At 34.6% G+C, this 23,283-nt stretch overlaps 1 protein-coding gene across 1 annotated transcript in view; it reads right to left on the reverse strand.

Annotated features, from left to right (window-relative positions):
- Positions 1-23,283, reverse strand: part of ZNF644 (zinc finger protein 644) — a 110,637-nt gene that overhangs the window by 20,879 nt on the left and 66,475 nt on the right. The window contains 2 exon segments of the mRNA XM_037045472.1: positions 36-3,050; positions 3,053-3,069. Of these exon segments, the coding sequence (XP_036901367.1) occupies positions 36-3,050; positions 3,053-3,069 (3,032 nt within the window).

The raw sequence follows: 23,283 nt of genomic DNA on the forward strand, positions 1-23,283 counted from the left end.
GACATATTAGTCAAAGTATCTACAGGAAAACTTACCTTTTCTAACTCGCTTAACAGGTGTCCCTGTGCCAGTTCTTTTGAAATGTTGCATTTTGTCACTTGTGGCTATTTGTTCCGGTGATACAACATGACGGGCTTCATAGCTTAATCCTGCTCTGTGAAGATGTCCCCGGACGTGATTCGACAACCCAACACCTGTTTCAAATGTTGCTGGGCAGTAAGGACATGATTTCTTCTCAAGAGACAAATCAGTCCAATGAAAAACAGAACTATGCTTTGCCAATGAAGTTTCTGTACTTTCTAAATGCTGAGGATCATGTATGTCATGCAAAAAGTTATTAGTTCCAGCATCTTCATAATATTCAAAATAAAAGCCATCATTTTGATCATAACTTAGGGTAGTATTTTCTCCAGGCTCTTCACCTTCCACTTTGCTTTTAAATAAAGGGAATAAGTTTACATGTTCTTGATTAATATCATTATATGTTTCATCTTCTATAGCCTGTGTAGTGTAATCACTTAGCTCAACATTATCCCAGGAACTTTCATCTTCTGTTTCATAGCTGTCTTTCTTTTCAGCAGAATTAAGTTTCTGCAAGACAACAACAGTCATTTTATGCAAGAAATCTGGATAGCTATCCAAGTCTTCTCCTCCAGCAGAATTTTCCTTCTTAGATTCCTTAACCACTCTCTTTATAGATACACGCCTGTGGTCTCTGAAGCTTTCTGGCCTTTTGGTGTCGGAGTTGTGAGAGTCTAAAATAAAACTATTGGTGTGAGAATTACTTGATGATGAAAACAGATGTACAGAATTTAATGAATCAGCTTCTTTTTTGAAATGCAGAGGATATGATTCATCTGATTTTTTAATCATCCTGTAGTTTGCATATTTGTGTCTATATAAATAGTTGCTATTTGCCTTGGAATTAGACTTTTCTTTTGTTGCTTGATGGAAATACTTTGCTTTTTGGTCAATGCCACTTTTAATCATTACAGTCTTATGAGAATTGTTTTGATTGCACACATTTACAACACCTGACTGGGCAATGCTCTTCCGAGCTTTTTGTATTCTGTGTGGCCGCTTATGGAATTTTGAAAAATTATTTGATTGTGAGGATGATCCATATGTTCGCTTTACATCTTGTTTTACAGCAGAGTTCTTTGGAAATGTTGTTGATTGTTGCTTAATTAATGGTTTAGTGCTATCATTACCCAGAGGTTCTTCAAGGATGTTACCTTTTTTTTTATCGAGTCCAAGAGCACTACCAAATGAATCAATGCATGATGATGAATGCAAGTACTCCATGTGTTTTTTCAAAATACTTCTGGCTGAAGTAGTAAAAGGACACATTTTACATATGTAGGTAGCCGATTTTTTGGATGATCCTGTAACAGAGTCTTTCACGAAAGACTTTTTTTGCGTTTTTCTCTGGGCTACATCAGAACTGACAATAGGGCATTTTACCACTGCTCCATGGGCAATTCCTCGATGACATTCCAATTCATTTTCTGTCACTGCCATGAAGTTACATTCCTCACAGCAGTAGTACCTTTTATCTTTTTCATGGGTTTTAGCATGTTGGACAAATGTTTTAGGGCAATTGGTACCAAACACACACTGAGGGCACTGTAATCGTGCACTTCTTCCTTCATCTTGAAGTTCTTTCAACTCACGAATTTCCTCCATCAATTTCTGTCTTCTTTCTTGATGAATAATCATATGCTTTAGAAGTGAGTTTCGATCTCTAAATGTCCGCCCACATTCCCTACAAGCATATGGCCTTGGGACATTAAGATGGCGAAAGTGACTATTCCCATCTAAATGATACATCATATGCCTGTGGAGGTGTTTTTTCTCCCTAAAATTCACATTGCACTTTGTACAGGGGTAGAATGATGGCTCTTCGGTGCTGAAAGTAGCGGGTGACTCAGAATCACTTTCTTCACATTTTTTTTTTAAGGTATCTGAAAGAAAAGTGCTAGTATGAACAGGGGAACTGTCTTCTCCACACTTATCTGGATTATAAATTATATGTTGAAAAGCATCCACAGATTCCAAGTCTTCATCAGCTGATTCAGGCTTCACTTTTGATAACGCGTATTTCTGTGAGTCTATTGCTTGTAGTTCTTCATTCTGTTCCAGAAAGTCTACTTCTAGCATCTTTGATTTACTAGGTATACAATTGGAATCACTTAAACAATCCTCAGTGTAACGAGTTATCTTGCTTACATCCATTTTTCGCTTTCTCTTTTTTTCTAGACCTACTTTAGCATGAACTGGAGCTTTATCCACTGTCTCTTCATTAGTCATAAGAAATTGAATGAACTCTTTTTGGGGGTCCCAGTTGGTATCATTTTCTGACCTAAATTCATCTGTACCTGAGGAAATGCCTGTTAATGTATTGACACAATCATCTTTTACCAATAGATCTTTGCTATCCTCACCCACCTCTACTTGATTTATTAAAGTGCTATCTGACTTTACACTACTCCCTACTGAATTCTGAATGTCACAACCAACTGAAGCAGAGGTAGGTAGTTTTTTAATGGAATGGGGTGGATTCTTAGCATGTGCTACATCTGATAACAAAAACAAAACTTGGTGTTGACTTGCTTTCTGTGGTGTAGACAGCTGAAGATCAGCTGCCACTTTTGAAGTTGAACAAGATTCTGTTGTTGGCTGATCCACAGGCTGTCCAGAGGTTAATGAAACACTGCCTTTATTCATACTGGAAGTCTTAGTTACGGAGGAGTGTGAAACTGGTCCATTAACAGCAGCTCCTTGAGGCAAGATAAAGTTTTCACTAGAAACAGTAGGAGCACCAGCATGTATAAATACAGTAGACTGGCCTCCACTTAAGGCTTTTTCAGATGTGTCCTTTGACAGTTCTTCAGGCAGAGTGAATGTATTACTATTCTGAAATGTCTGACAATCTTTTGATTTATGAACTCTACTTTCTTTATCTGAGATAAAATTGCTGTCATCTAGGAGTTCTTCTTTAGCACCAGTAATATCGGTGTTTATCTTCAAATCGTCCATATTGTTGGCAAGCCATTTAACACATTTAGTCTAGAAAATGGAAAAAAAAAATTTAGATTTGTATGAAAGAAAGAATACTATTAGAATGTATGGAGAGTTGAAGTACACATTTTTATTAGCTTAATTATACTCTTTATATTGAGATCCTAATGATTTCCTAAGAATAAAGAAACTTAAAACAATTGAAAGACTGTTGTATCTCAAAAAAACAATTTGAGATACTTTAAGTATCTCAAAGATTAATTTTTCTTTGTGCTTGGCAACAAGCCAAAACCACATATACACAAACCCCTAAGAAAAAGCAACATAAAAAGAGACACATATAAATAAATATGCCATAGATGAAGAAAAACTTTAAAATCTTATATATAGATGGCTAATAAAAATAAAATTAGCTCACCTAAGTACATTTAAGAATAGTCACTCTAATAGAGAATAATGTAAATTTTTAAACATTGTAGAGAAGTAAGTTTTGTCACTTAAAAGTTCATTCCTGGAAGAAGGTAACAACACACCATTCGGTAAAGAACCTTACTTACTATAAATGGATAGCAATGGATAATGTATATAACATTTTTGAATTATATAAAAATTTAAGACTGCTTTGCCTCTCAATTTTACATTCTTTTAAAATTGTAATTCAAAAAATGCTTTAGTCACAGAGTTTTATTCATTTCTTATGTAAATTACTCTTAGTTCTAAATTAGTGAAGTTAAAATTAATGTTTTACATGTAACTTTAAATTTTCATAACCTGAGCCCCCAAATTCTAGGTATTCCCTAAAGACAGTTATACCATTTGTCACCTGACAGTCTACAGTACTGGCCTAAAACTTTTTACTCTGAAACATCATAAATATGTCATGTTTTTAGGTAATTTCATATTATAATGTAGATAAAAATTTTTCCAGGTATTTTGACAATATATTTAAACTTTATGAGCTGACAGAATACTTTTTAAAAGACTGCTAAAAGTTTCAGAGACATTAGTACATACATATACATCATGGTTATAATTACTGCCTCTACTATGAAGAATTTCCTTGCACACTGTTCTTACCCTGCTCTTAGAAAATGCCCACATTGTACAAGAATTGCCTCTCTTTGGAAGAATGTAAGATCTTAGAAGGCAGAGGCTGTGACCTAGTGATCTTCACATCCCTGGAACCTAACACAGCACTTGGCATTGGTGCTCAGGCAATATTTGTTGAATAATGGAATAAAGTGTTGAGTGAATAAAACACAACTGCAAAATCAAAACAAATGCCCCCAAAGTATAGGAAGAGACAGTTTTTTTCCTATGAAATCTGGATTGCCTATTCAAATAATGCAAATTCCATCATAGTCCTGATTTCTTGACTTACCTATTAGGGCAAGGCATTCAAAATATCCAATAACCCTCAAGTACAATTTAAAGAACCTACTATCTGACAACCCTAGGTATTAATTATTTGATATACCAGCATAGAATCCCATATTTCTTTTCCTTTTCTACAGTGATCACTCACTCTCCAAATGTTTACTGAGCCTTTACTATGTGCCAAGCAACACTCTATTATTAAGTACACAGTTACAAACAAGAGAGACTTTCTGCTCTCAGAACAAAGTTTTCTATTTTTATGGCATTTGAAATTTGTTTAGTGAATAATACCATTTTAGGACAACAGGAATTTACAATCCAATAGTTAGAAATTAAACATTTTCAATAAAGTGTATCATTTCTAATATCTTCTAGGTTACCAATTACATGCTTTGGAAAACATTAAGTCTAATTTGAGAGTAAAAAAGTTGTTTCTAATTACTTTCTTATTTCTCAACTTAGAACAAGCACTTATAAATGTGACCTTATTACCAGATGTGTTCTTTAATGCAACATACATTACAAATATCTTTCTTTGGCATTACTATTTATACCAACAAACATTTTTTCTGCCCCTCGTAGGTCTTAGAATTCTGTTCTGAGGTTGGCAAACTTCCAAACTAATAAAAAATAGACTTCCAATAAGATCATATTCAATGATATCACCCCAAAATGGTGCTAATGCAGCACCCAGCAGGAATCTCTTCCTCACATACACAGAAGTTAAAAATGGGCAGCACATAAACATGTGTTAGGAAAGAGTGTGCAAATGTCAGTGAAAAGAAAAGCAAACACTGATGCCATACTATTATTCATTCCTAATACTTCTCATTAACGTTGGTATAAAAACTAAACTGCCCAGACAGGAATAATCTCATATTAACCTGAATGACAGAATTTTTTAAAAACTAGACTGAAAGACACTTTCTGTCCCTACTTATTATAATCACAGAGGTAGACAAATATGTGCTCAAGTCAATTTGAAAGCCTATATTAGCTTTTCTCAACAGGAAGCAACGTTGCTAACGAAGTGGTAAATTCAGTGTTAATGAGTGGCTTCACTGTTACCACCTCAGAGGTAAAACCTTCCATGTTCCATGTTCTACCCATCTGTTCTGGTGTTAGAGGTTCAGAGATAGAACAGACGCTTCCCATTTAAAGCAACTTCATTGGTAACCCCTGAACAGCAGGGTGACAAACTATGATCATGACGGCTTGGAGACTGCATCCTCATTACCAGAATGGCTTTTGGAGAGCTTTAGTTTCGTTCACATTCTGAAGATACCATACTGTTTTGCTCAAAAACATAACAAGAATATATATGCATAATAAGGAATCTTTCCTCTACAAAATGTTATGTAGCAAAAAAAGATTAAATTAAATATTGTTAAAAAATAAAATGAAGTCTTTAACAATCAAAATTTTCCTTCACACTTACATAATGAAATATGCCCTACTTGCCCCCAAACATTTAATGGTTATCTCTACTCAAAACTGGAAAGTTACTCTTTTTCTGAATATCTCCTTACTAGTACATGCATATTAAAAATCATCAGTTAAAAACTAAACTATAAGAAATTGACTCACTAAGCTTGTATTTTAGCAAAAATAAAAATTTTCCCTGTTTTAAATTTCAGAACATATTTTAACTGAAAAATATTCAAAATACATTTTTAATAGTATTCAAGACTCATAGCTGTTGCATCAAGATACAGGATACAACAATGGGTCAACAAAATACATTGCAATGAATAATGGACCTAGAATTCTTACATCAAAAATAATCTCTCGACAGCCATGGGTGATTATATGGCATCCAGGCAAGAAAGCATTTGACCTGTAAGCTAATTTTACACTGTCTCATATAGCTTTTCCAAGTATCTTTATACAGTCAAATATATATAACAGAGCCACCAACACCATTCTATGTTAATATAACCAAATAGGGAATATATTTGAAGGAAGACATTGTTTATTAGGTTTAAAAAAGGGAAAGTAATAAATTAAAAAACAAACTAATGTTATATTGCTTGGAATCCCTAAATTTCAATAAATTTGCCGTATCAATTAGGATATTTTTATAAAATATTTAGACATTACTATGTCCTTCATGTAATCTTAACCACAGAATTTTTCTTTTAATTGAATTTTAAAATGTTCTTGTAGAAAATTAACACACTTTATAAAAAGCTGCAAATGGAATTTTAAATCTACATAAAACATATTTCACTTTCTAGAAAATCATAATGAGTTCTACAGCTGTAACTGCCTGTAGTTATATACTGTGAGCATTAAAAAAAAAGTACAAAGGTCAGATCTGTCTTCAAGATGACAGATCATCACTTATATGCCTCAAGCTAGATTTATTGTCTCAGAAATCTCAAACATCAGTATTTTTGCAAACTATCAGCACTTGCTATAACACCCTCACTGCACTACATCTTGAGGTTACTACAGAAGAAATGAGGTGATAATTGCATATTAACATAATTATTCTGTAATCCCTCTGAGCAAGCTTCCTAGGTCACTCAGTAATTCAGATTATGTGCAATCTGCCTGTCATCAAATCTATGCTGTCCACTTTCTGTTCATGAATAACTCTTTTTTGATAGAAAGCTTAATTCCATTCTTTTATATAAGTTAACTGTATGTAATTATATTTATTGCAAGTAGGTTAATATTTTGTGGGTGCTTATTACAGAATGCCAACCTTCGTCATGCAATAACTTCCCATTAAAATATAGTAAAATTTGGCCTTGTTCTACTTTAGTTCATTAGTAACTATATTACACAGCCCTAAATAAATTATCACATTGCCCACTAGCTGAGTTACAGTTAGGATCTGTCAAATTTTCACAAACCCTATGTTGTTCATTTAAATTATCCTTGAGAACACATGACAACTTCAGTTAGTCATATATGCAATTGGGTTAAGAAGAGAAAACCATTCATAACTGTCATTGTAACTGCAAAACAAATCTTAATTAACTGAAATGCTACCTCTAAGATTACTGTAGTATTTAGGCCTATATATACAATACATAATATACAAACATATATACCCAAATCTCATCTAGTTAACAGTGCAAGTGAAGAAGAGTACACTATACATCCATATCATCTAGGTAGTATCTTACTCTGGATGTCATGTTGAGAGGAAACACTAAAAAGATACAGAACATTCAAAAGAATTTCAACATGCCAAATAATGGAAAAAAAAAAAAGAAAACTTACTTAGTATGTTTAGCTTAATAAACAGTCAATACAATTGACAATCTTCAAATGTTTAAAGCTTTATAGTATAGAAGAAAAATACACAATCCATGTGTTTGAGTCATAAAGATGTAGATTTCATCTCAAGAAGGAATAATTTCATCTCAACAGGAATAATTCAACATTGCAAAGGGTAGTAAACTGAATGGCTTAGCACGTCAAACTATTTGTCAGGAACAATGTAGAAGAAAATAAGGCACTGGAAACTGGGTAAAATGATTTTGAGGTCCTTCCTCCTCAAAAGTAGTATATATGTTTAATGTTTGCTTATTACATTATTAACATTTAATACCATCTGAAATAATGAACTAAAAACAAAAGTAAAATACACTACTGGACTTTAAAAACATTATCTAAATTCTAAATTACCTGAAATAATCCTTTATTTAACTTGTAGTATATTGATAAGCCAATTCTTGAACAAATGACTAACAGATTGAGGCCACGTAGTTAATATGCATTATGTACAAAGTTTTTTTTCTATTGGTAATACCCCCCCAAAATTTGTCACAGAGTTTGAAGATCCAAAAAATACATCAGTCATAAGCACAAAAGTAAAGAAAAAATAAAATACACTGGGCACATAATGCTTCTTGCAAATAGCTTCTAGCACTGCCATGATAAAGTAATGATCTACATGATTTTATCACCTACCACCAAATTACATTGCACTTGAATAGTTTTATTCCTGATACTACATATAATCTTCATTATTTAATAGAAAGATGTTACAAATACTGAGGTCCTAGATCATAAGCACCTAGTAACACAAAATGATCCTAACTGCAAAGTATACTAAATATCAATCTGACATATCTCTAGGAGCTGCTGTATGGTAAACTGAAGCAGGTAACTACACGGAGGAAAAAAGAAAGAAAAAGGAGGGGGGACTAGAGAGGCATATATCTTTAACAACCTGGAAAAATAAATAATGAGAAGCAACAGCAGTGAAAAAAATATGGATAGTCACTAAATCAAAGGTTAATTTCTAATGAACAATTGTGCAACTGAAAGAGTCAGGACAAATTACAGTTACAACCAAAGAAGCATGCTAAGTAAAATTCAGCATAAAATGGCTGCTTGTTGGGTTGTTTATGCTTTCATAGAGACAAAACAAGGTAAGTGATGATCCCAGTTTTGATAGGGTACACGATGCACATATACACATGGCTCTACCCAGAACAAGTCATGCTTTAAAAAAAAATTAGCCCTGGCTTGTATAGCTCAGTGGATTGAGCACGGGCCTGTGAAGCAAAGGGTCGCCGGTTCAATTCCTAATCAGGGCACATGCTTGGGTTGTAGGCCAGGTCCCCAGTAGGGGACACATGAGAGGCAACCACACAATGATGTTTCTCTCCCACTCTTTCTCCTTCCCTTCCCTCTCTCTAAAAAATAAATAAATAAAATATTTTTCTAAAATTAAAATAAGTGGTAACTTCTTTATGTTTTCCAAATCAGTCGAACTTCCAGCTACAATCGTATAGTTAATGCAAGTCAATTTCACACTCCAGAAGTAGCGCATCAACTTTGTCCATCACCAAGAGAGTTAGTATTAAATGCCATGAACTGTTGTTACTTTTTGTCTTTCGTTCTTCAGTCTATAATGAATTCACTCTTTGTGCTTAGTTTTGAGATATTTTAAAAGAATTAACCCATCACGTCCAATAAGTGCAAAAGAAATGTGTCAAAAGTCCTAGGGAGCCCTGATTGGTGTTGCTCAGTGGGTTGGGCATTGTACCTCAAACTGCAAGGTCGCTGATTTGATTTCTGGTGTGGGCACATGCCTGGGTTGCAGGCCAGGTCCCAGGTTGAGGGCACCCAAGAGGCAACCATGTTTCTCTCCCCTTCCTTCTCCCTCCCTTACCCTCTCTCTAAGAAAAAGTCCGAGGGAGACAAAACGTAAAATTGTATTAGAAGTGAAAACAGAGATAATAAAAACATGCCAAAAGTGGTGAGATAAATATTATATATGAGGTCTCTCCAGAAGATATAAAATAGAGACATTTATTGAAGAAGATACAAGATACGGGAAACACTGTGCACAGGACAATGATGTCTCAGTTCCCTTCAAAATAAGCACGTTGAGACCTCATACAGTTCTTCCACTTGCTGTCAGCTTGCTGCCCTATCGTATTTTCCTGAACCTCATCGATGGCCTGAAATCCCTTCCCTTTCGAAGGTGGTTTTAGTTTTGGGAAAAGCCAGAAGTTGCAGGGCACCAAATCTAGGCTGTAGGGGACTAAGTTCCCTGGGTGATTTGATGTTTCACAAAAATACTCTGCATGAGATTTGATGCACAAGCAGGCACGTTGTTGTGATGAAGTTGCCAATCACCAGGTGCCCATAGCTGTGGCCTTCTGAATCATCTGAATAGTTTCCATGGAGGAATGTTCAAGCTTAACGCAAAATCTGATGCAGATTCCTTGCTCTACTCAGTCATTCTGAATGCAGTAGCCACACAGTACACATGCTCACTCAATGGTGTCTACTGACCCCATGACTAGTACAGTGAAGTTGTCATTGTTCAGCATCACATTCCAGTCCATTCTCCTTGGCTGCCAGGTTACATGGATGTCATATGAACTGCTCTTTTTATATTAACAATAGCTGGACCTTTTCTGGACAGACCTCATGTGCATACAGCATGAACTGCTTTAAAGTTGAAATAATTCAGAAGGGTGAACAGAATTCCACCATTAAAAAACATAGTGCCACAATAAATAAATAGACAGATTAACAAATAAATAACTGTACCTGAATAAAAATTTTTTTAAACTGAAAATATAAAAAGGGCTTTAAAATATTGTGCCTATTCATTTGGCAGTAATCTGCAAAAGAAAAGAAAATGTGACAAAGGAAGCTTTTAAGTACAGAATCAACTTCAATGTCACATGTCTATCTACCTAATGGTTATTCAGGAAAGTCTAGAAATTTGTTTAAGAACGTAAAAGACAAGAATGCTCTACTAAGAGCATTCTGCTGATGAAACAACTTCTCCAACCATGTATGTTACACAGGATCAAGGTCCATTAGTATGCACTTCAAATTTAGTGGCATGACTGTAAATGTAAACAATTACGGCTTCTAAGAAGTTCCTTACAACAGCCGAAGAGATAATCTGTTCCTTAATAGAGTGCCTGGAATATAACAAATATTATGCTATTTCTTAAAATACTAAAATAATTTTCATTGTTTCAGTATTCTGAAACAATTCCAAATTCAAAACTTCACATATTCAACTATATATACTTTTTTAAACTTTTGTATATTTTAATAAAGTAAAATTCATTATAAAGATTACATTAATTCATCTGTTAATCACATATTAATCACATTTAGAAAATACAAAATTGTTTACAGTCTAAAATGGAAAGTAAACTTGGGAGATTGTGATACCCAGAGTAAATTATTTTACTGAATTATGACAATTTTATAGAAAGGGTTCAGAATGCAAAAACAAATCTTTAATTCTGTAATAATCTGTAATGACCACTTAACTTTTTATCTGTATTATACACATTTAAACTCTAATTTATAAATTCAAATTTATGTATATATAGATGGGAAAATGTGCAAGTATCATTCAAAACTAGCACAAAACAAAAATCAGAAATTTTATTCATTTTTAAGATTTTATTTATTTTTAGAAACAAGGAAGGGAAGGAGAAAGAGAATAAGGGAAATATCGATATGTGAGAGAAACATTGATTGGTTGCCCCTTGCACGTGCCCAGACCAAGATCAAACCAGCAACTCAGGCATGTGCCCTGACCAGAAATCAGAATCAAACTGGTGACCTAGCACTTTGCAGGACGGGGCCCAACTGACTGAGCCACAATGGTCAAGGCAGAAATGTTATTTTCTATATAATAATACTTTCAGTAAATATGAACTCTCTTACTGACATTATCATTTACTCAATTTTTTCCTTTCTCTAAAATCAGCCCCCTCAAATCCAATTATCTTCTAAGAAAATATTCCAAAGTAACCACTACTCTACAATTATGTTCATTTAGGATGGTAAAAAAATTAAATACAAAAAAATTTGCTTCTCTTGAAACAGAGTACAGTCACTACTTTTTCTTCGATTTATCACTGAGCTGCTAACAAGTTTCTACTTTTATTACATGTTCAATTTTGTAGTTTCATTTATAAAAGCAGCAACATTTTTACTGTGTATTTTAATAATTACAAAATTTCACCAAAATGTTATAAAAGATACTACATAGTATTTAGAAAATGCAAGTACTTATTAATTATCAAATGTATAGCTCTATTCAAGCAATTATGATTTAAGAGAATTTCTTTCAGGTTTATTCATATGTAGAGAGAATGAAGAAATAGCAATTTTTAAGCATAAGAGACTTACAGAATGTATGATTCACAGTTTACCCAATCCATAAAACTAAAATGTTATCAATAGTGCCTGTTTTATAAAAGGTAAAGCACATTTAAAGTTGAGATGATTTCAGGAAAATGTTATTCTTAACACTAATTAATCAAATGGTATTATTCCTGGGTTTTGTTTGTTTTCTAATCACTTTACTGGCATCTAACTGCGGAAGACCATACAGAATACATATATATGCAAAACTTCTATCAAAAAGTAACACATTATGTACCCAGTGAGTCATACTAATTACACATTCTATAGTTGAGAAGAGGTGGAAGGTCCTATAAAATACCATGGCTAAGAAATGCCTCAAAGGAACTAGTATAAAGGACATATGGACAACAACTAAGGGGGGTGGAAATGGGAGGGAGGTGGGGAGCAAGGGGGGTGGGGGTGGGCTGGGATGGGAGTAAAAGACAGAGAATTGTACTTGAACAATAACTAAATTAAAAAAAAAAAAGAAATGCCTCACAGAAAAGAGAGGGCTTGGGCTAAATTTTATACTTCAGTACCAGGAGACTCTTTGGAGGTAGACATGTCTGGGTTTGAAAACTGGCTCCACAACTTCTAGCTTGGGGCAAAATTACTTCACTTTAAACTTCCTTGGCTTTATCAATAAAATAAGGATAAAATACACTTTTGGATTGTGAGGACTAAATAAAACAACATACATAAAATATGTAGCATAGGGCCTGGCATTAATTACTCATTAAATGTTAATTCCCCATGATACCTGCCATTAACTTATTTCATTTGTGTAGTGATGACAGGGATTTTGTGCACTGATCCTAGTGACAGAGGCCCTTACAAGCAGAAATTTATTCTAAGAGGAGATACCTGGGACTTTGTGCTACTCCCAGGGTATAATAAACTGGATAAATGAGAAGCTAAAGAGTCAGAAGAAGAAGCACATCTTAAGAGTTTCTGGGGCTAGAATAATAACACTCTTGTGGGGATAAAGCAGAGGTTCAGTGAAGTAATATTTAATATAGCAATGATCAGGGGAATAACAGAGCTTGACCCAGTACTCCAAAGAAAAAGGACATGAGCCCTGGCTGGTGTGGCTTAGTGTAGTGAGCACCAGCCTGCAAACTGAAAGGTCGCCAGTTTGACTTCCAGTCAGGGCACAAGCCTGGGTTGCTAGCTGTGTCCCCAGCTGGGGGTGGGCAGGAGGCAGCCAAGCAATGTTTCTCTCAAACATCGATGTTTCCTTCCCTTTCTCACTCCCTTCCCCTCTCTCTAAAAATAAAAATAAAATTTTTTATTTTTTTTAAAAAGATACAAAAAAGACACGAAGTAGCCATTCAGGATTTAAGAGTTTCCAATTCCTTAGGGTCTATCAAGGATATGAAATCATTTTTCTTCTCCTATAACATGCCAAAGAAATCAAAGCAAATGGACTAAAAGAGAGACATACAAAGATGTATAAAACCATAAACTACAACAGTCACTGAAATGGACTGCTGGAAAGAATGAAATGATAATTTCAAATAACCAAACAAGAAAACTCAAAACAGGTTTTATACACAGTATGAACGAGAATAGCATATTCTGTCAAAACTAAACGGTAAGTCGATGGAGTACTAACTTCACAGAGTTTGGAGTAAAATTATTTTGACTACAGATCCTACACAGAGACATATTATATTAGGTTGGCCAAAAAGTTTGTTTACTTTTTTCCGGCCCTAGTAGTGCTTAGTTGTCTTTAACTTTATTCTAAACAATTTTGTTAGATTGTTTTGTGACAGCTGTCATATATCAGCATGCATTAAAAACTTTTCAAAACTGGTGAATTTTTTTGTGCAGCCATTTTAATATTAAAGAAGGAAGAGAATACATAACATATTATGCCTTATTATTTCCAGAAAGGTAAAAACACAACTGAAATGGAAAAAAAAGAGTTGTGTATGAGAGGGTGCTGCGACTGATCAAACACGGTTGCGAAGTTTCTTAGTACTGTTGACATTTTGGCCCAATAACTCTTTCCTGTGAGGCTGTCTTGTGCATTGAAAGATGTTTAGCAGCGCCCCTGGCCTCTATCCACTAGAATAGAAGCCACTAGCAGGAGACAGCTGACATACTCAAAACACCCAAATCAATATAGTTATTGGTGAAAATGAAAAGGTGTCTTTTATTTTATGGAAAATACTGAACAGTTTTTGGCCAACCCAATATAATATTCAAATGTGAGGACACACAGCTTCTCAAAGTTACCACTTACCTAAGATCTCAAAAAAATTTTTCCAAAGAGTTTAGAGTGTGGGGATCTGAAAATGGCTAAAGTTAGTGTGTTAAGTATAATTTTTATTATTTTATACAACAATGAGGCTATACACTGTTATTAATAGTGATTAAAATTATAATTTGTTTAACATTATAAGGTTAATTGCTAGAATAAAAAGAGGAAGTAAATACATTCAATATACATAATATCCTCAGATTCTAAAACTACTGTGGTTCAAATAAAAAAGTATGATATGCTTTCAGTGGGAAGCTGACAAAGAACTCCAATAAAAAAGTTAAAAAAAAAAACCCTCCAACAAAACAAAAACAACCCTCAATAAGTGAGTGGAAGAGCAGAGTGGTTACAGCTAAGGAAATGGAATATCTCCCCAGAACACAGATGTTTTTAAGGGACAAGAAGAGGCTAAAAAATAAGAGAAAAGCTAGGGGACACAAAATCTAAATCCATACAGTATTTCATGTAGGAATTATAGAAGAAGAAACCGGGGGAATGGAGGACACAACAGAATAAAATTCAGAGCTCAAGAGACACAGAAAACTTCAGATTAACAGGGCTCAATCAGTGCTCAACAAATGAAGAAAAAAACAAGTCCTGGGGAAATTTCAGAACTCTAGGAATAAAAAAGAATTTTATTCATTTTTCAGAAAACAAAACAAAAACTAGAGTACCTACAAAGAAACAAACAAACAAACAAACAAACAAAAAAAACCAAGCATACACAATTCATCATCAGCTGTGTTGTCAGACTTCTAAGGGAAAATAAATTTTTAAAATCAAATCTGCTTGAAAAAATTACAGAAGTAGAACATATCTGTTGTAATCTCCTGCACCTTTTCCACTCTCGCCTACTTCAATTAGCAATGTAATACCCAGGTGTATTCTTCCCTTTTTTCCTTATTCATACTTTTTCCACTCTCTGCCACTGCAATTACCAAACTCATAGTCACATGCATCCTTCTACTTTTTGTGCATTTGTGTGCACATTTGTTTTGTTTTTTTTTCTTTACAGAAATAAGATTATAGTATACTCATGCAACAATAAATATCCTTGTATAGGCAGCCTTAAAGTAGTGTTTTATTTCGACACAGGTTCTTTAGGGCTGTAAGTGTATTTTTTAGTTTAATGTACATTTCAAAATCATTTCCCCAAATTTTTAACAAAATGTATGTCTAACTCCAATATAAGAATGTCTGTTTCTTCACAATCTTGTAATTGTTGCCAGTTATCATGCTGCAAGATACAGAAAGTTTTCAACTCAGAATTCTGTAACTAGCTAAAGCTAGCATTCAAGTATAACAACAAGACATTGACATTTTTGAACAAGCAAAAAGTCCAAAAGGTTATTATCAACAGATGAAAGAATTATTCAGTGAAACATTCAGGCACAGAGAGAAGATTATATATTTAAATTGAAGATATAAGAATCAATGCAATTAGTGAACAACTAAACCACTAAAACATGTAGTTAAATCTAGTAACTCTGGATAATTGTTCAAAATGAATTCTTATGAAATGAGAAGTACATAATATTTAATAACATCGGAAATTGGGAATTAAGGTCCCAAACAGACTTTAACATGGGAAGTTAGACTAGTGGACACTGATTAGAAGGAAATCTTTTTAAAAGTGAGTTAAAATGTTATGAGTAACTAAAATGGTGAAGATATATAACTTCAAATCTTTAGAATTAAAAAGTGAAAAAATCTGATTCAATAAAAACAAAAAGCAACGATGGAAAACAACAAAGGAAAAATAAAGGTAAGAAAGCATAAAAATTCCAAATACATCAATTTTCACATTTACTGTGAATGTATTAAGAAAAAGGCATTCATATTTGTATTGTTTTGTTTTTAAGGATGCAGTATGTTATTTATAAAAGAAATACAGAAATTAAAAATAAGATTATGAAAAGATGAGGCAAATGTTAATGAAAAAATATATCTACTATCAAAAAATTAAATGAAATTTAAGGCAAAAAGAAGCCTAATAAGGATGAAAATTATATATTAATAAAGTATACCAATTAATATAATAAGCTCTACCAAGAAGATATAATACTCAATTCCTGTGCATACAACAAAATAGCTACAAATGTATAATCATAAACTTGTAGAAATATTAGGAGAAATTGACAATTTCAGAGGGAGGCTTTAATAAACACTTCTCCACAAAAGTCAACAGATCAAGGAAAAAAATTCTAGTTTTCCTTACCCATCTCCTCTTGTAAGAACAGTTTTCTCTCACGTTACAAAAGAAAGGTTCTCAAACACAAATCTTCAAACTTCTGCATCACCAGCAACTGTTCAGGTCAATAACACTGCAGAAGTCTTCCTTACTCTCTTTTATTTCTACTTCATATTCAAACCACCAGGAAACCCTATTTTAACTATCTTCAAATTACATGCAGAACCAATCACTTCTCACTATCGCTACACCCAGGTCCACTATTATCTCTCCTCTGTCTAATTTCAATACTTTCCTAATCTGGTCTTAGTGCATCTACCCTTATCTTCTCTTGATACAACAACCAGAGGGATAGTTTTCAAAACCTAAGACATAATGTTCCTCAGAACACTTCAATGGCCCCCTCTTTTTCAAAATTCTTTTAGGGGGCATGGAAAAATATTTAGACACCAATCAAATACACAGAGAGCTCTATACAAGATATTGAGCTCTATACAGACATTTTTGGCCTTTGCCAGGTAGCTCAGTTAGTTAGAACATCATCCCAATATACCAAGGCTGCAGGTTCAATTCCTTGTTGGGGCACATAGAAGAATAAAAAAATGAATGCATCAATAAATGGAACAACAAATTGATGTCTCTCCCCCTCTTTCTTTCCCTCCCCACTTCCCTTTAAAATTGATAAATTAAAAAAAAATTAAAGGGAAATAGGCATTCATATTTAAAAACGAAAGTAGAACATTTATAAAACTTGACTATTTATTCTAATGACCAGAGAAAAATTTCCAACAGGGATAGAAATCATGTAGACTATATTCTCTGGCCACCATGCAAGAAAACTGAAGACTACATACAATTAAACAGTTAATTATAGCATGTCAATCGTGTATCAATAAAAGTGGAAAAAACCTACTGAAATAAAACAAAAAGAGTTAATTAGTGAACTAGAAAAATGTCAGAACAAAAATATCTAGAATGAGCAAAGAGAAACAAAGGAATGGAAAACGGAGAAAAGAAGCCCCCCAAAAGATACAGTGGAAAGATCTAGCACATACTTAATGGAAATCCTAGATGTAAAGAAGAAAATGGGATAGAATAAAAATTTCAAAGAGATAATTGCTGAGAATTTTCTAAAATTGACAAAAGACATCAAGCCATGTTTCCAGAAGCACCAGGAACTCTAAGGTGGATAATTAAAAGGAAAACTATACCTGGATACATCATAGTAAAACTGATGACAATGAAAGACAGTAAGAAAATCTTAAAAGTACTGGTAGTTAGAGACAAAAAAAGAATGTCTACAAAGAGACAATAATTAGACTAAAAAGAAGCAGCTCCTGATGTTTAAGAACTAATCTAATACTTTCAGCTAAATCATACTGTACTCCTATTGAACATAAAAATATCTCACAAAATATTCCCTTTAGACAAGGTCACTGACACAAACTGCTTTTTCTTTCACTAAATGAGTTGATGTTTTACCTTTAGCAAATGATAAACTTCATCCTAGCCTTAGTCTGCCTTCCCTACAGATGAAATTTATTAAGAAGGCAATCTTCAAATGAATGCAAACAAAACATTCCAAAATATGAAATGCAACAAAAGCAGTATTCAGAGGGAAATGTATAGCTACAAATGCCTACATTAAAAAATTACAAATCAATTATCTTGTTTTACACTTTAAAGAATTAGAAATGGAGCAAATTAAATGCAAAGCCAGCAGATGAAAGGAAACAAGTTAGAATACAGATAAGAGACAATAAAAATAGAGAGAATCAAATCAAATTTGGCTTTTTAAAAAGATCAATAAAACTGACAAAGAAACTAAGGAAAAAAGAGAAAAGATGCAAATAAAGAAAATGGGAAACAAATGTAGGAACATTACACAGACCTTAAGAGAAATTGTCACAAAATGCTATGAACTATTGGATGCCAACAAATTAGATAATTGTGATGAACAAATTCCTACAAACACACATATTGTAAAACCTAACTCAAGAGAAAATAGAAAACCTAAACAGACTTGTAACAGGTAAAGTAATTGAATCGATAATCAAAAACCTTCCAAGGCGGAGAAGTTCAGGACTAGATGGTTTCACTGGTAATTTTACCATTTAGAGAATTAACACCAATCTTTTACAAACTCTTCCAAAATTATAAGATGGACCACTTCCTAACACATTCTGTGAGGCCAGCATTAACCGAAACAGATTTTTCAACTAGTGTGCTATATGAGGCACACTGGTGTGCAACAAGAATTTTTAAAACATGCAATACGTGACTCTTTAGTCAGGAATATTGAACTCTTTCCCCTTAGATTGTCAAATAAAAAAACAACAGCAGCAAACACAACAGCCATCTGGTGCAAATGCATCAAAATTATACCTGTTTTTGTCAGATCAGCAAAAAATATATTTTTTGATGTTTTGTAGAATTTTAGTAACTAGTTTATGTTACACTAAACTAGTGACATGAGATGAAAAAGGCTGAAAATTGCTGCTCTAGAACAAAGATACCAAAAGTAAACCAAAGACCCTTATGAATATGGATGCAAAAATTCTCAACAAAATACTACCAACTTGAATCCAACAGCACATTAAAAGGATTATATATCATAACCAAGTGAGATTTATTTCACGAATGCAACCATGTTTCAATATAAGAAAAATAATCAATGTAATACATCATATTAATAAAACAAAGAAAAAATACTTGATCTCAATAGACACATAAAGAACACTACAAATATCCAATAATGTTTCATGATAAAAACATCCAAAAAACTAGCAGTAGAAAGGAATTTCCATAACAGGATAAAAAGCATCCTTGAAAACCCCACAGCTAACATCATACACATCAACGTTGAAAGCTTTCCTCTTTAAGATCAGTAACAAGGAAAAAAATCAGTAACAAGACAAGACTGTATGTTTTCACCACTGCTATTCAACATTGTACTGGAAAGTCCCAGGCATAGCAATTATGCAAGAAAAATAAAAGTGTTTATTTAACAAACCAAATTGGGATTGAAGAAATAAAACCATCTCTATTTGCAGATGACATGATTCCAAATATAGGAAATCCCATAGACCACACACACACACACACACACACACCACTACTAAAGTTAATATGATCAACAAAGTAAACCTGCAGGTATAACACCACATACAAAAAATCAGTTGTTTTTCTATGCCAGCAATGAATGAGCAAAAAAATTTTTAAGAAAATAATTTCATTTACAAAATCATCCAAAAATAAAATAGGACTAAATGTAAGCAATGCAGCAGAAGACTTGCACACTAAAAACTACACAATATTGCTGAAAGAAATGAAAGAAGGCTTAAATAAATGGAAAGACATCTGTGTTCATGGATTCAAAAGTGGATTTTTTAAAAAGACTTTTATTTACTTATTTTTAGAGAGGGAGAGAACATCAATGCGTGGCTGCCTCTCCAGTGGCCCCCACTGGGGACCCAGCCTGCAACCCAGGCATGCGCCCCAACCAGGAATCGAACCCGCCACCCTCTGGTTTGCAGCCTGCACTCAGTCCACTGAGCTACACCAGCCAGGGCTCAAAAGTGAATTTTTGAATATTTTAAGTACCTTATAATATTTTTAAGATGGCAAAACTTCCCAAAGTGATCTACAGACTCTATGCAATTTCTACCAAAATGCTAATGGCCATTTTTTTCAGAAATAGATAAGCTGATCCTCAAATTCATATCAAACTGCAAGGAACCCTAAGGATCAAAAGCAATACTGAGAAAGAAATAAAGGAGGAAGACTCACTTGATTTAAGAACTTCCTACAAAGCTATTATAATGAATGTGTTACTAGAATAGGGTAGAAATATAGCCCAATGGAAAAGAATATTTGAGAATCCAGAAATAAATACAAACATCTATGGCCAACTGATTTTTAACAAAGGTGCCAAGACCATTCAAATGGGGAAAAATATCTTTTCAATAAATGCTGCTGAAAAAAATGGACAATCACATGCAAGGGAATAAAGTTGGACCACTGCCTCATATCATGCACAGAAATTAAATCAAAATGTATCAACAATATAAAATACAACAACTAAATCTATAAAACTCTTAGAGTAAAGTCTAGAGGTGGATCTTTATGATGCCAGATTTGGTAATGGATGATTAGATCTGAGAGCAAAAAACAACAAAAAAAATAGGCAATTTGGACAACATTAATAAAAAACTTTTGTGCACCAAAGGACATTATCAGTATATACTTTTAAAGGGTTTAATGTCCAGACTGTATAAACAACTTAACAAAAAGATAAGCAACCCAATTTTAAAAACGGGCAAAGGACCTGAATAGACATTTCTCAAAAGACATATAAATGGCCAACAAGCTTAAGAAAAGATATTCAACATCTTGGTCATTAAGAAAATCCTAATAAAAACCACAATGACATACTATTTTACTCCGACCAGAATAGCTTTAATTAAAAAAGAAAAATAAAACGTGTCAGTGCGAATATAAGAATGTGGAGAAACAGAGACCCTTCAACATTGCTGGTGACAATGTAAAAATGGTGCACCCACTGTGGAAAAGTGGTGTTTCCTAACAAAGATAACATAGAATTACATATGCCCCAGTTATTCAAATCCTAGATATATACACCCTGGAGACCTGAAGACATACGTATACATGAAAACCTGCACATGAATGTTTATAGCATCATTATTCATAATAGCCAAAAGAAGAAACAAAGTACATGCTACAACCTGGATGAGACTTGAAAATATTATGCTAAGAGAAAGAAGCCAGACACAAAAGTCATCTATTGTATGGTTCTTACAGCATGAAATATCAAAATAGGCAAATCCATAGAGACAGTAAATACTGGGTTACCACCAGGTGGTAGTGGAAAGGGGGTAGGGGAACTATAAGTAATTACTTAATGGATACAAGAGTGTTGAAATAGTTTTTAAACCAAAAAGCTGGCCAATGCACAATACTATAAACATATAAATACCACTGAATTGTACAATTAAAATGATGAATGTATGTGAATTTCACAAGTAAAAAAGGGAAGATGGCATCATAAAATGGCCCTATGTTCCGACGACATTCAATTTAAAGCAAACTTCTACTTTCATAGACCCTCTCTAAAATTACCCAACTAAAGTCCAAATTCTGTAATAGGTTCCTCTAATACCCTCTTACAGAGACAATGGTCTCCTACTGTGTGTGGAATCCCTGTGCAACACCTAAACTTGTCCAGCTATAGGTGTTCTTCCCGGTCTCTTTGGCTGGAAGGCATCGACAAAACTAACAACTAATTTCTTAACAGAAGCAACAGAAGACAGAACACAAAGGGATAATATTCTTGTTAAAAGAAAATGCTCTACACCAGAAACTCATACAGTAATGGATGTCAACAGTAATTGAGAGCAACTTCCGCCAAGATGGAGGCATAGGTGGAAACACTGTGCCTTCTCCCACAACCAAGTTTGGATACAACAAAAGTTTTGGAGAACTAAGACACACCCAGAGACCAGAAAACCGAATTATATGGAAGTCCGACAGCTACGAACCATTCAACGGGGACAGTAAGAGAGGCAGAGCCAGCAGCGGAGCAGGGTCAGGAAGGACAGACCTAGGAGCGCAGGAAGCCCAGACCTAGTCGGGGTGTGGGGCAGACTGACCAAGGTCACACATTCCCGCGCAGTGAGACGGACCACGCAGGCCCCAGGGGGCGAACCCAGTGGTGGAGGGCTGACAGCGGTGACACACTCGAGTGCAGTGGAGCGGGGCGCGTGGCCCTGGTGACGGTGGTGGCTGCGGTGCTGGTGGGGGTCGCGGCAGCAGGCGGCAGAGGGAAGCGATTGTCCCTCTTTGACCCCGCCCCCACATACAACGTCACAACGCAGCGACTGAGTTGCCCTGCTCTGGTGAAAACCTAGGGCTACGATCCTGCTACTTAACAGGCACGAACAGCCCAAAAGATGGCGCAAGAGGAACTCAAAGTCCCAGCGCCAATAACTCTAAGCGACCGAGAAATTGCCAGCCTCTCAGAAGCACAATTCAAGACACTATTTATCAGGATGCTCACAGAACTGGTAGAGTACAGCCACAAATTAGAGGAACTTAGTCACAAATTAGAGGAACATATGAAGGCTAAACTAATTGAAATGAAGGGAGAGGTCCAGGAAACCAATAGTGATGGAAAGGAAAATAGGACTCAAATCAAGGGAGTGGACCAGAAGGAAGAATGAAACATCCAACCAGAAAATAGTAAAGAAGCAAGAATTCAAAAAAACGAGGAGAGGCTTAGGAACCTCCAAGACATCTTTAAACGTTCCAACATCCGGATTATAGGGGTACCAGAAGGGGGAAAGAAAGAGCCACGAGTGGAAAACTTATTTGAACAAATAATAAAGGAGAACTGCCCCAGTCTGGCAAAGGAAATAGACTTCCAGGAAATCCAGGAAGCTCAGAGAGTCCCAAACAAGTTGGACCCAAGAAGGAACACACCAAGGCACATCATCATTACATTAGCCAAGACTAAAATGAAGGAGAGAATCCTAGAAGCAGCAAGGGATAAGGGGACAGTCACCTACAAAGGAGTTCCCATCAGACTGTCAGCAGATTTCTCAAAAGAGACCTTCCAGGCAAGAAGGGGCTGGAAAGAAGTATTCCAAGTCATGAAATCCAAAGACCTACAGCCAAGATTGCTTTATCCAGCAAAGCTTTCATTTAGAATGGAAGGACAGATAAAGTGCTTCTCAGATAAGGTCAAGTTCAAGGAGTTCATCATCACCAAGCC

Source organism: Sturnira hondurensis, unplaced genomic scaffold (genome assembly GCF_014824575.4).
Source record: "Sturnira hondurensis isolate 20B ecotype Veracruz unplaced genomic scaffold, ASM1482457v3 Scaffold0004322, whole genome shotgun sequence".
In the NCBI taxonomy this organism is placed as follows: Eukaryota; Metazoa; Chordata; class Mammalia; order Chiroptera; family Phyllostomidae; genus Sturnira; species Sturnira hondurensis.